The sequence below is a fragment of the Saimiri boliviensis genome, chromosome 1, assembly GCF_048565385.1.
Source record: "Saimiri boliviensis isolate mSaiBol1 chromosome 1, mSaiBol1.pri, whole genome shotgun sequence".
In the NCBI taxonomy this organism is placed as follows: Eukaryota; Metazoa; Chordata; class Mammalia; order Primates; family Cebidae; genus Saimiri; species Saimiri boliviensis.
Window position 1 is genome coordinate 126,545,180 of NC_133449.1, and position 13,334 is coordinate 126,558,513.

Genomic DNA, 13,334 nt, shown 5'->3' on the forward strand with positions numbered 1-13,334 from the left:
TCATGAGAGTCACTTTGATAGGAGAAAGGGGTTGGGGAAAGACGCCTGAGTCTGGGCGTGGGCTGGGAGGGAAGCACATTTAGGGTGCTGAAAGCACATCTTATTTTCTGTGTCGTTTTGCTCAGGGCCAGCCCGACGTGAGAATGGCTTTTCTCTTAGTCAATTCCTAGTTTTGCTACCATCATCCTTACATCCGAATCCTAGTAAGTCTATTCTCCATTGAACTCAGCTGAGTGCAGCTGACTGCAGACACGGCAGTGCCCCATTTGCCACCCCAGGGAGGCCGAGCAGCGGCGTGTGTGTGGCCACGGCCCCTCTACTCTCCCAGCAAATTCACGCGGGCCTGGGCGGGGACAGAGAGCCGGTGTGTGGAGGCCGCTGCCCCTGCACACTGGGCCACCGGGGTTTGGGCGGGGAGGAGGAGGAGCCTGGACGGCGGGAGCTACTGCGGCGCGCAGGCACCGTCGGAGCCGCGTGTTGGGGGTTCTAGGGGCCCACTGCGCTCAGACAGACGTTCAGATGCTCGGACAGACATGGTCTATACCCTAGGAAAGGGGAGCGGGTCCACTCCCGCGGACAGCCCCAGCGATGAACCGGTCGCCTCCACCCCGCCGGGGAAAAGACAGTGGCGGTCAGGCCGCGCTGTTTCTTTAAGATCGTGTTCCTACTAACACTGACGGTGAGTAACCTGGTCCTGGGTCTCAGGAGAGATCCCGAGGTGGGATGGGCCCTTGGCCTTCTATGGATGGGCGAGTGAGAGTAAAAATCTCTCGGCGTGGAATTTGGGGAAGTTATGAATGGGGGAGGGGCGGGATCCGATTTGAGCCAAAGCCCCCAGGTACCTTGTACATTTTAACAGGGCTCCTGGAGAGGGCGGGGAAGACTAAGCAAGGCCAAGCTCCAAAGGGAGGAGAGTCCCAGCTGGCTTCAGCGTCCGCAAGGCACAGTCCTTCATGAATCTTGGTAAGCGTGGTAGCTTGTGAATTAGGGTGAATGGCAGAAGCCAGGGCTTCAGGGATGGTGGGCGAGGTAGTGGAACTGACCACTGCCGGCTGTCAGGTAGGCCTTGGGCACTCGGTTCTGCAGTTTTCTGGAGTAAGAAGTGGAGCTAGCCAGCCCACACACGGGGTATCCAGCAGCCCCTTAAGAGCTCAGAGGGCACTGTAGCAAGCAGCTGGCAGCACTGTGCCTCCCTGGCGCTCACTGGGTAGAAGGGGAGAGGATGAGTAATGAGGCTCACTTCCTTTTGAGTGAGCAGAATGAAGACTGTGAAGTCACAGAGTAAGTGGAATGCTACAGCTGGCTGCTGGGGCAGAGGAAAGGTGTCACTCAGGCAGGCTCAGGGCTTTCTGGCTGCGAAAAGGGAGCCTCTGGGATCAGCAAGGCATGTCTGGTGCCTATGGTAGACTGATTAGTCGGGTGAGGCCACCCTACCACACCCCCCCCCATCCTACACAGGAATGAAAACTGTCCCATGTCCACTTTATGGAAGCCTAAATACCACCCACACCATGTGGAAGGAAAGCAGGAGAGAGACCGAGTGGCACATCCTGCCACCCTCCTTTCTCCCAAACCACTTCCCAGGCTGACCACCCTTGCTATGTCCAAGCCTAGCTTTGGGGGCTTTCTGTTCCTCCTGAATAGCTGATGTTCAGAATTTGGGGTACCAGGGCTCTGGCAAATATGTGCTGGAGAACAGATGAGTCTGGAAGATGACCACTGACTCCTACCCTCCTACTTCTCCAGATGCAGAGGCCTCCATGGCTGTGATAAGCCTGCTGTTCTTGGCAGTGATGTATGTTGTTCACCACCCTCTGATGGTCAGTGACCGGATGGACCTGGACACACTAGCCAGGAGTCGACAGCTGGAGAAGCGAATGAGTGAGGAGATGCGTCTGCTAGAGATGGAATTTGAAGAGAGAAAGCGAGCTGCTGAGCAGAAGCAGAAGGCAGAGAACTTCTGGAGAGGAGAGACATCCAGTGACCAGTTAGTGCTGGGGAAGAAAGATATGGGGTGGCCGTTCCAGGACGATGCCCAGGAGGGGCCTCTGGGCTGGATTCTGGGAAACCTGTGGAACACTGGTCTCTTTTGCCTTTTTCTCATCTTTGAGCTCCTGCGACAGAACATGCAGCATGAGCCAGCCTTTGATTCCAGCAGTGAGGAGGAGGAGGAGGAAGTCCATGTTGTGCCTGTCACCTCTTACAACTGGCTTACTGACTTCCCCTCCCAGGAAGCCCTGGACTCCTTTTACAAACACTATGTTCAAAATGCCATCCGTGACCTGCCTTCCACCTGTGAGTTCGTGGAGAGTTTTGTGGACGATCTCATTGACGCTTGTCGGGTGCTCAGCCGCCAAGAGGCTCACCCACAGTTGGAAGACTGCTTGGGCATCGGGGCTGCCTTTGAGAAATGGGGAACCCTCCATGAGACCCAGAAATTTGATATCCTGGTGCCCATTGTCCCACCACAGGGCACCATGTTTGTCCTGGAGATGAGGGATCCAGCCCTGGGCCGCCGCTGTGGCTGTGTGCTGGTGGAGTCAGAATGCATGTGCAAGCGTGAGAAACTCCTAGGAGATGTGCTGTGCCTGGTGCACCACCACAGGGACCCCTCAGCGGTCTTGGGCAAGTGCAGTAGCTCCATCAAGGCAGCTCTCTGCACCGGCTTCCACCTAGACGTGTGCAAGACTGTGCAGTGGTTCCGGAACATGATGAGCAACGCCTGGGCCCTTGTGGCCCACAAGTATGACTTTAAACTCAGTCTCCCACCATCTACCACCTCCTGCAAGCTCAGGCTGAATTATCGCTCAGGCCGCTTTCTCTCAATCCACTTGGTCCTGGGGGTGCAACGAGAAGACACCTTGGTCTACTTGGTGAGTCATGCTCCTGATCAGGAGCAGCTCACCAGTGTGGACTGGCCTGAGTCCTTTGTGGCCTGTGAGCACTTGTTCCTAAAGCTGGTGGGGCGCTTTGCCCCTGAGAACACCTGTCACCTCAAGTGCCTCCAGATCATTTTAAGTCTCCGGCAGCATCAGAGCTTACCCCATGGAGCATCCTGCCCCATCCTCACCTCTTACCACTTTAAAACAGCCCTCATGCACCTCTTGGTACGGCTGCCCCTCACGGACTGGGCGCACAACATGCTCTCTCAGCGTCTCCAGGACATTCTCTGGTTCTTGGGCCGTGGCCTCCAGCAAAGGTCCCTCCATCATTTCCTCATTGGTAACACTTTGCTGCCCCTGACCATCCCAATCCCTAAGACATTTAGGAATGCTGAGCCTGTCAATCTCTTCCAACACCTGGTGCTCAACCCCAGGGCACATTCACAGGCAGTGGAAGAGTTCCAAAACCTTCTGACCCAGGTGAAAACTCTGCCTCATACCCCACTGGCTGCAGCACCTTGATGTAAAGACCATTTATAAAAAAACAGATGAAGGTATTTCTAATTGCTTGGACCACAAAAGCATTTATTTTTCAGATATATCAGTGGTATATGTGACTTTCACCTTGCTAGTGGGGGCTGTGATAGCTAAGACACTTTAAGGAGTGTGTGAGGTGGTCATGAGGATGAGCCTAATGACCCTGCAGGGCCTAATCAAGGGTGGGCCATCTGAGGTTTTCTTCTGCTTAACTTTGATCATGACCCAAAGAAGGTCCAGGGAAATGAATGTTATGGGAGGATTTTGCTGCTAAGGAGAGAGGGGGACTGTGAAGTTGTGTTTTTTTAATCAACACTGGAATCAAGAGAACCAGAGAATACCTCCATTCTGGCTTATTCCTTTTTGTGATTAACTCCCAATATGTTCCTTGTGAATTGGTTTCCTTGTTGAACTGTTAATTCCTATCCAAGCTGGTGGCACTCCATTTTATCCTAAATACTGTGATGGGCAACTTCTCATATTTTAGGATGTAATTTTTCAAAATTTCACTATTTTGAAGATATATCCAAGGCCGAGCACGGTGGCTCATGCCTGTAATCCCAGCACTTTGGGGGGCCAAGGTGGGTGGATCGCTTGAGCTCAGGAGTTTGAGACCACCCTGGGCAACATGATGAAACTCGTCTCTGCTAAAATATAAAAAATTAGCTGGGCATGGTGGTGCATGCCTGTAGTCCCATCTACTCAGGAGGCTAAGGCACAAGAATCACCAGGAGAGGGAGGTTGCAGTGAGACGAGATCATGCCACTGCACTTCAGTTTGGGCCACAGAGTGAGACTCCATCTCAAAAAAAAAAAAATGAAAGAAAAAAGAAAATATAACCAAGATGTTTACATTCCATTTTCTTAATTTAACCCTGTTTTTATATGACAATAGAGATGTTTTTATGCATCTGAAAAAGCTACCTTATTAGCATTGATTCACAAATATTAAGTCAACAGTAACCTGTCTCATAATTGAGATAATGTATTTACTATAATTAATGAAATAGCTAACATCTGATGAACTTTTTAGTGCCTGGCGGCAACATTATACAAGGCTTCACTAGGCCAATCTTTTTGGGGGCTCTGAGATGAACAGTTACTTTTTTTCTTGGGGGAGCCACTTGTTAAATGTAAAGGTTTAGCTGCCATGTTTCGCTGTGTTTTTTCTCAGTCTGGTCATGCCCCCTTTGTATTTTATTTTTTTAAAAATGACAAAGGTATTACTTGAACTGTGTTTGTGGTTTTGAAAGAGGGGCCATCACAATCCAGGTTCATAGTCAGGTTTGTATAGGAAAGGATTGGGAAGCAGTCCACCTCTAAAATAGTGATTTTAGAGATATGATTGGTATATTTTTCCCTTGTTTCAAAACCATGGGATGCTGAGGAGGAGTGTTAAGAAATGCAACTATGGTTATGGGTATGGTTGTTTTGGAAATGCCAATGCCGTTCTATCTGCACTGCCAAGAAGATCTGCTGGGGAAAGTAACCTGTCCCCGCTGAATTTGACCTCAGTGGGGATCAGATGCTGGCTGTTATGGGCTTCAGCATAGAATACATACCTTCCCCTCCAGCAAAAAATAAGTTTAAAAATGTCCCAAAGCCAGGTACAATGGCTCACACCTGTAATGTCAGCACTTTGGGAGGCTGAGGTGGGCAGATCACCTGAGCCCAGGAGTTCAAGACCAGCCTGGGCAACATGTCACGACCCTGTCTCTACAAAAAAATAGCTGGGCCTTGTGGCATACACCTGTGGTCCCTGCTACTCTGGAGGCTGAGGCAGAAAGCCTGGCCTCCTGCTTGAGCCCAGGAGGTCAAGGCTGCAGTGAGCTATGATAGAGCTGCTGTACTCCAGCAAGCCTGGGAAAAACAGTGAGACCCTGTCTCAAAAAAAAAAAAAAGTCTCCCAGAAGCTGATGCCAGTCAGTATTCTGGCTCCTAGTACACAATAGCTATTGTGTTCCCATGTTGCCTGTGTCTTTCAGGTACTGCTTTCAAGGCAAGATGCAATGCTGGTTGGTTCTCTGCTGGTGGGATTTTGGTGTTTTAGAAACATCCATATACTTTTTGTTTAGAAAATTATTTGCTGATGTTTTAAATTACAAGTCAATAAAGGAGACTATTTTCTGTATACATTGGAATCTATGCAGTAACACAGTCAGCAGATCAGCATTCTCACATGCCTGTTCCCAAGAAGTTCGTTACCCTAATAGCTCCATTCAGTACATCCTGGTATTTCTCAATGTACTTTCAACCAGTCTGCCTTGTGGTTTCCCAGTGGCATGGCCAGTAGCCAGAAAAGAATAAGGAACACCTAGGTGATTAATTTTCATGGTACCCAAACCAAAATATCAGCCAAATTAGAAGATCTCAGTGGTTACAAACAACGTGCACAAACTCTGAAAGTCTGCTCAGGTAGAAAGAAGGTGGTATGATTTCTAGGGGTTGGTTGTCTCCAGTCTAATAGATAAAAAAGAAAACAAAGACCAGGTATGGGTACAGTAGCTCATGCAAGTAATCCCAGAGCTTTGGGAGGCCGAGGTAGGCGGATCACTTGAGGTCAAGAGTTCGAAACCAGGGCTGGGCGCAGTGGCTCAAGCCTGTAATCCCAGCACTTTGGGAGGCCGAGGCGGGTGGATCATGAGGTCAAGAGATCGAGACCATCCTGGTCAACAAGGTGAAACCCCGTCTCTACTAAAAATACAAAAAGTTAGCTGGGCATGGTGGTGCGTGCCTGTAATCCCAGCTACTCCGGAGGCTGAGACAGGAGAATTGCCTGAACCCAGGAGGCGGAGGTTGCGGTGAGCCAAGATCGCGCCATTGCACTCCAGCCTGGGTAACAAGAGCGAAACTCCGTCTCAAAAAAAAAAAAAGAGTTCAAAACCACCCGGCCAATGTGGTAGAACCTCATCTCTACTAAAAATTTAAAGAAATTTGCCAGGCATTGTGATGGGCGCCTGTAATCCCAGCTACTCAGGAGGCTCAGGCAGGAGAATCGCTTGAACCCAGGAGGTGGAGGTTGCAGTGAGCCAAGATCACGCCATTATACTCCAGCCTGGGTGACAGAGTGAGACTCTGTCTCAAAAAAAAAGAAAAAGAAAAAGAAAACATAAAAGATGATCACAAAGGGAGCAGTCAGCAAAGCTTGAGTGGGGCAGAGGGTGCAAGAAACAACTAAAAAAAAAAAAAAAAAAAAGTAGTAATGGAAAGAACAGACCTGTATTGCTCTGGGAATACTCTTACAATTAAAGAGGAAACCTCCCCAGATAGGAAGTTAAGCTTTATTCTAAAACAAAACCTGGCTAGCCCCCAGGATACAACAGCAGTTATAGTAACAGGAATGCTTAGTGTTCACTGAGCTTTCCCAGTGTTCAGGACACTGTTCTGATGGCTTTACATCTGGTAACTCATTTAATCTTCATACTATAACCCCATGAAGTGGGCCCTTTCATCCCTTCCATTTTACATGTGAGGAAACTGACGTGCAGAAAGGGTGTGCAACTTCCCCAAGGTCACATAGCTAGTAAGTGGCAGAGTCTGGAAGAAACTTATCTGCCCTAGCAATCTTTCAGCTTGGTCTTGGAAATAAAACAAGATGTACAGGTTAAAGGGCTTTGAAAAGCAAAAAGTACTATATTTTAGAAGATGGTATGTTACTGTTTAGAAATTCTAGAAGACAGAAATTGTTGGTTCGTAGCCCAATCTTAAGGAAGTCAGGAATTTCATATAACATGCAAAAAAAATTAAAGGTATTTACTTAGAGTCCAAAATGAATGCAAAGCCATTTCAACTACTTGCCCACTGAGTCCCAGGGACTTGATGGTTTCTATTACAGACTACATCTTTATATAAGCCAGCTGCAGACTGGGAGGTCAGGGCAAATTTGGAACCAAAAGATTGCTTGTTCAGGTGGCCAACGGATAACGCTATTGTTCCTCACCTAAACTAAGGCAGTTTTCCATTTATCTGGGGGAAGCAGAATCTCCATGAAGAGTAAAATGGGGTGGGGAAGGGAGATGACGACGCCAGCTCTGCTTTTCTGGCAGCCCAGGAGCAGTGGAGGAAGCTTACTACTTTACTTTTGCACAAATAGAGGTATTGAGCTTTGTACACTGACACCAGTGATAAATCATTCACTCTTTTGGCACCCTTCATAGCCCTAACAACAAAACAAAGATGGCATTCAGAGCAGGAGGCGAAAGACCTGCCTGCACAAGGCAGCCCTGGCCCACAGAGATGCTGGGCATGGAGCTGGCTTTGCCTCTTTGTACGTGAAGCTGGAAGCAGCTCAGACGACTCCATTACCCCCACAGAACAGCCTCAAGGCTCACCTATTGGGTCACCTAGTCAGTAGCTTTCCTCTGCCAGGGCTTCCAAGCTGTTCTTCAGAGGCTCCTAATTCAGTGTGTCACCTCCCAACCCTTGCTGCTTAGTGTAGATAAGGAATCCAGAGGATCACACTTGTCCCAATGACCTCCCTCAGATGCATTCAGCAGAAAACAAGTGAGGGAGATGACAGGGACCCTAGCATAGACTGAGCAAGTTCGGTGAAGGGGACACTGCCTTCCCTGTTTTATAGATGAGGAAGAAAATGAGGCCCAGAGAGGTTAATGTGCCCAATCCAAGATTTAAACTTGTCTTCCAGCCGTACTCATTGAATACATATTTAAGTACTTGCTGTGTCAGCCAGCACCAGGCAGTGGGAAAACCATGGTGAGCAGATATGGCTTCATGTGCATGGAGCTGACAGTCTATGGAGGAGACAGACATGAAACAGTCACCCTAGTGCATGTAAAATCGCAGCTCTTACAAGTTCTCCTGAAGCCTCCAGTATGGAGAGTTGTGCATATCAGGGAAGGCCTCCTTGAGGAAGTAAGGGGAGCAGAAACTTGATTGGAACCATGGGGGTGAAGATGGGTATGAAGAGGATCCTAGCTAGAGGAGTGTATGTGAGTTTGTGAGTTTGTGTGTGTGTGTGTGTGTGTGTGTGTGTGCGTGCGTGCAGAGGCCCAGTGTTAGGAGCAGATGTGATGAGGGGAATCTGAAGGCCAGGGGGTGCAAGGTCCCCGAGGAGGTTGGAGAGGCTGCCAGGGTGGGGAGGAGGGGAAGGCAGATCCCTCCAGGGCCTTGTAGGAAGCATAGAGGTTCCCAGGGCAGTGGAACCCCTGAAGGGTAACACTCCGGAAGGAAGTGGTAGGGGAGAAGTGGGAATGACAGCTCAGATTTGGACTTCTGCAAACAACACTCGACCTGAGTGGGGGTCAGAGCAGGCCACTGAGAAAGTAAAGTGGATGGAAGGAGAGAGGCAGGATTGGAGATGTTGAGAAGGTGAAAAGAGGTTGCTTGAAAATGGATTGTGTGGGGAGAGAAAGGGAGGGAGCCCCCCAGGATGACACCTGGGTGCTGATTTGGGTTTTCAGGTGGCTGATGTTATCATTTGCTGAGATGAACAGTGTCAACCCCTTTCCTCTAACTCACACAGCCTTGCACTGAAGATGTGAAGGTGGTCACTAAAACAAGTTTATACGAACAACACATAGGCTTAAAAAGTGGTTTTTGACAAGGCGCAGTGGCTCACGCCTATAATACCAGCACTTTGGGAGGCGGAGGCAGGCAGATCACCTGAGGGCAGGAGCTCAAGACCAGCCTGATGAACATGGTGAAACCCCATCTCTACTAAAAATACAAAAATTAGCTGGGCTTGGTGGAGGGTGCCTATAATCCCAGCTATTCAGGAGGCCGAGGCAGGAGAATCACTTGAACCGAGGAAGTGGTGGTTGCAGTGAGCAGAGATTGTACCACTGCACTCCAGCCTGGGTGACAGAGCCAGACTCAGTGTCAGAAAAAAATGGTTTTCAACAAAGGGTGGCACTTTTTGGTTGCCAAAATGAGAGCACTGATGGCATTTAGTGGGCAAATGGTGTCGGGGAGGATCAAGAGCCCACAGAGGGTAAACATCCTATTATGGCAAGAATTGTTTCACCCTGAATGCCAATAGTGCCCTTGAAGAGAAACAGTATAAAAGATGCCAGATGTGAGAGTTACAATAAACCCTAAAATGTGCTAGGGATATTCCAGGGAATCATCCTTTTACCCCCATAATTCAATCATTAGGGTCAGATGAAGCTAGAAGAACAGACGGCATTTTATGCTCATTTCGCTTTTTCGACCTTTTTTTTTTTTTTTTTTTTTTTTTGAAGAGCAGGGATGGTTTCCAGGAAGCTTTTCACAAGAATCTGAAAACGATGGCCTTCATCTGTTGTTGTTTTGCTGTGTTTTTTTTTGTTTTTTTTTGTTTTTTTTTGAGACAGAGTCTTGCTCTATTGCCCAGCCTGGAGTGCAGTGGCACGATCTGGACTCTCTGCAACCTCCACCTCCCGGCTTCAAGTGATTCTATTGCCTCGGCATCCCGAGTAGCTGGGACTACAGGCGCGTGCCACCACATCCAGCTAATCTTTTTATTTTTAGTAGAGACAGGATTTCGCCATGTGGGCCAGGCTGGTCTTGAACTCCTGACCTCGTGATCCGCCCGCCTCCGCCTCCCAAAGTGTTGGGATTACAGGCGTGAGCCAGCGCGCCTGGCCGCCCTTCATCTTATACTGTATCGCTTTATGCGATATTAAATGTACATACAGCATTTCTGCATCAGTTCTTCCCTCGCCTGGAAGGCTCCTCATTCCCTTGTTGGCTCCCGCTCCCTTCCGTCCTTCTCCCCCAGGTTTTCAGCGGCTGCGCACACAACACAGGGCTCTACGGGAAATAAACCTTGTGTTCTCGGTCATCCGCCTCCCCATTAGAAAGTAAATTCCATGAAAGACGGGCTCGTCCCGCTCGACACTGGGTCCCCAAGTCCAGTCCTGCACCTAGTGCTCAGCGTTTTCATACTATTCAGGGGTTCCACAGACTCCAAGAAGTCCACTCACATACGGCCCTCTAGCCAGAACGCCTCACTCCCGCGCCGTCCGAGCGACCCTTGCCCGCAGTGGTCTGCGCAGGCGCGTTGCTGGCCCCGCCCACCGGCGACGTCACGCGGCCGTTACGGCGCTCAGGCGTCTCGACGCGCGCAATTTAAAACCAGCTCTGGAGACGCCGAAGCAAGATGGGACCTCCCGGCCCAGGTGAGGCGGCGCCATTGGGAGGCGCGGCGGGAAGGGCCCGGAGTGAAGCAGTGCTTCGGGCGGGCAAGGCTGGCGGGCTGGCCTGGGCGGGGAGAGGGGATATGCTCAGCCTGGGTCTCGGCCCTGCGGCAGAGGGCAGAGGCAGGTGTGGGGGGAGGGGAGGGAGGCCCCTGTGCGCTCAGCCAATCAGGATGCGGCTTCGGCTGGCGTCGGAGCCCGCTCAGGACCTGCCCCACTACTCAGTCCCAGCGCGGGCGGTGGGGCGGCTTTCGGGCTCCTGAAGCGTGTTCGGTGTCTCTCCATTAAAAAGGTGGTTTTCCTGGAATAGACGTTATTTTCAGGCCCTTGGAAGCGATGTGGTTACCGTTGTATGCTTGGCAGGCATGGATTTATTTTTGCATTCATTCAAAAGTATTGAGCACTGTCGTTGGGCGCTCCCTCTGAACAAAACTGATAAACTATCTATATTGTTGGAGTTGAGACAATAAGCGAAAGAAATAATTACTGAAAAAGGTGAGGCTGAATGCTGTGATTGAGAATAGCGGGGGGTTGGGGATGGCTCCGCTAGGGGTTCAGGGAAGCTCTTTAGGAAGAGACTAAGGAGCGTGTTTCAGGCAGAAGGAGCAAGTACAGAAATGAGGCAGGGGAGAGCCTGGCCTAGCCTAGCCTAGGATCGGACCAGAACATTGTGACCAAGCTTAGTGAGGTCTGACACGTAGGCAGGGTCTGGAGGCCTTGGTAAGAGGTTTGGAAATTTAGTAACGTTTTGGACATGGTACGTGTGACTTACCCGAGAGACACTCAGGTGAAGGGGACTGTAATCATTTAGATGAAAGTTTGGCTCTCGGGGGAGTTATATGGACCACTCAGGGAAGTGGCCCATGGAGTGAAACATAAATCTCAGATACCATTATCATATAGATCATGAAACCATGGGAACAGGTGAGAACACCAGGAAGGCCTTGTACGTCTAGGACCAACATTTAGAAACTGGATAGAGAAGGATGAGCTGGGAAAACTCAAGACAGTGGTATAGAAGCCAAGAGTGTTTCAACAAGGAAGGGACTGTCAGCTTTTTCAAATGCTGCTGAATTCCAAGAGAAAGGCCAGAAAAGTGACCATAGGCTTTGGCAACATGGAAGTTGTAGATGATCACGACAAGGTAGTTTTCATAAAGCTGGAAAAGGAGCCAGACCAGAGTAGGCTGAAAATGAGTAGGAAATGAGGAAGTAGACATAGGAAGTGTCTTTGAGCTTAGTAACCTTCGGTTGAATGACAGGATGCATAATATGAAAGGCAAGGAGAGAAACCATGGAAACAAGATTTGGGCAATTAAAGCATGCCTCTAATTCCAAGTTCAGTTTCTTAGGCAAGGTTCCCCTTCAGTGCTTCCTATTTCTGTTAGGATCTCTTCTCCCAAAGTCTAGCTTCCTTCCTTAGCCTGTAGCCTGCTGTGCTGACATCCAAATACCGTCTTTGCAAGTCCTCTTCATTCTTTGCAAGTCCATTTCTAAAAATGTCTCTTTCTTCCTTCCTATTTTTACTTTGTTTTGACCCCAGGTAAGAGTTATGTTAATCATACTCTTCAGCTTATGAGAAGCCATCAGGGGACACCTGAGGTTCTTGTATTTTATTTATTCCCTTTTATCCCTATTCACCACCCCTATTCTTCCCTCACATGGGCAACCATTTCGTGTTTATTGTGTATCACTATTTTTAATGTATTCTTATTAAAATATGTGTTGTACATTTTTTCCTTTGTATCATCAATTCTGAACCAGTTGAAGTCTAAATTCTTATTCCCATTTGGGGGACAAAACAAATTCTTAGAGCATTTACTTGCTTAAATTTCACCAGCTAGTAAATGACAGAGCTGGGGTTGAAGCCAGGCTTTCTGGTTCTTAAACTTGGAAACCTTCCCTAAGGTCTCTCAGTTCGGTCATCTCTCTCTCAGTGATCTTGTTTCTTGCTATACTCTAGTAGGCCACAACCACTCACTCGCTACCATAGTCACACTCTAGACCTCGTCATTAATAGGTGCACTACTCTGTCATCTTAACTTTAAGTACTCCACTTCTTTTTTTAAATTATTATTTTTAGAGGCAGGGTCTTTCTGTGTTGCCCAGGGTGGAGGGCAGTGGCTCTTCACAGGTGCTGTCATAGCTCACTGAAGCCTTGAACTTCTGGGATCAAGCAAACAGCCTTCTGAGTAGCTGGAACCACAGGTGCCTGGCAAAGTACCCCACTTCTCAGTACCACCTGTATCTTTCTAATTCACTCTCTCTTTTTCTCTAATTCCAACAATTTTTTTTTTTTTTTAAGACAGTCTTGCTCTGTTGCAGGCTGGAGTGCAGTGGCTCGATTTTGGCTCATTGCAACCTCTGCCTCTAGTGATGCTAGAGGTTCAAGTGATGCTCCGGCCTCAGCCTCCCCAAGTAGCTGGGCCTACAGGCATGTGCCACCACACCTGGCTAATTTTTGTATTTTTAGTAGAGACAGGGTTTTGTCGTGTTGGCCAGGCTGGTCTCCAACTCCTGACCTCAAGTGATTCTCCTGCCTCAGCCTTCCAAAGTGCTAGGATTACAGGTGTGAGCCACTGCACCTGGCCTTTTTGGCGGGGGCCTATTTGGGGAGGGGGGGAGGTGAGACCATCCCCAAGTCTGCCATTGCACTTTCTCCTTACCTGCATCTATGCCTGTTTCTCTGCCTTTTCTCTTTTTGCTGAGGATGGGCTCTCTGTGATCTCTGCAAAGGCAACCTCTTTACCCACTTGAGTACATTGTTCAGCAAATTTTACC

General features: G+C 49.0%; 2 protein-coding genes across 5 annotated transcripts in view; both read left to right on the forward strand.

Annotated features, from left to right (window-relative positions):
- Nucleotides 1-418: 418 nt before the first annotated feature.
- On the forward strand, nt 419-4,253 carry ITPRIPL1 (ITPRIP like 1). Of its 2 annotated transcripts, XM_003941265.4 has the most exons (3): nt 419-679; nt 860-963; nt 1,747-4,253. In XM_003941265.4, the coding sequence occupies exons 2-3, from the start codon at nt 954-956 to the stop codon at nt 3,402-3,404; spliced, it is 1,668 nt and encodes a 555-aa protein (XP_003941314.1). In that variant the 5' UTR covers nt 419-679; nt 860-953; the 3' UTR covers nt 3,405-4,253. The 2 variants fall into 2 exon arrangements, with proteins under 2 accessions (XP_003941314.1, XP_003941315.1); XM_003941266.4 differs by lacking the exon at nt 860-963.
- A 6,191-nt stretch (nt 4,254-10,444) lies between these two features.
- NCAPH (non-SMC condensin I complex subunit H) overlaps nt 10,445-13,334 on the forward strand; it is a 37,027-nt gene continuing 34,137 nt past the window's right edge. For all 3 annotated transcript variants that reach the window (XM_074403510.1, XM_010352020.3, XM_074403513.1), the window contains exon 1: nt 10,445-10,536. In XM_074403510.1, the coding sequence (XP_074259611.1) occupies nt 10,518-10,536 (19 nt within the window). In that variant the 5' untranslated portion in view covers nt 10,445-10,517. The remainder of the gene's footprint in view (nt 10,537-13,334) is intronic.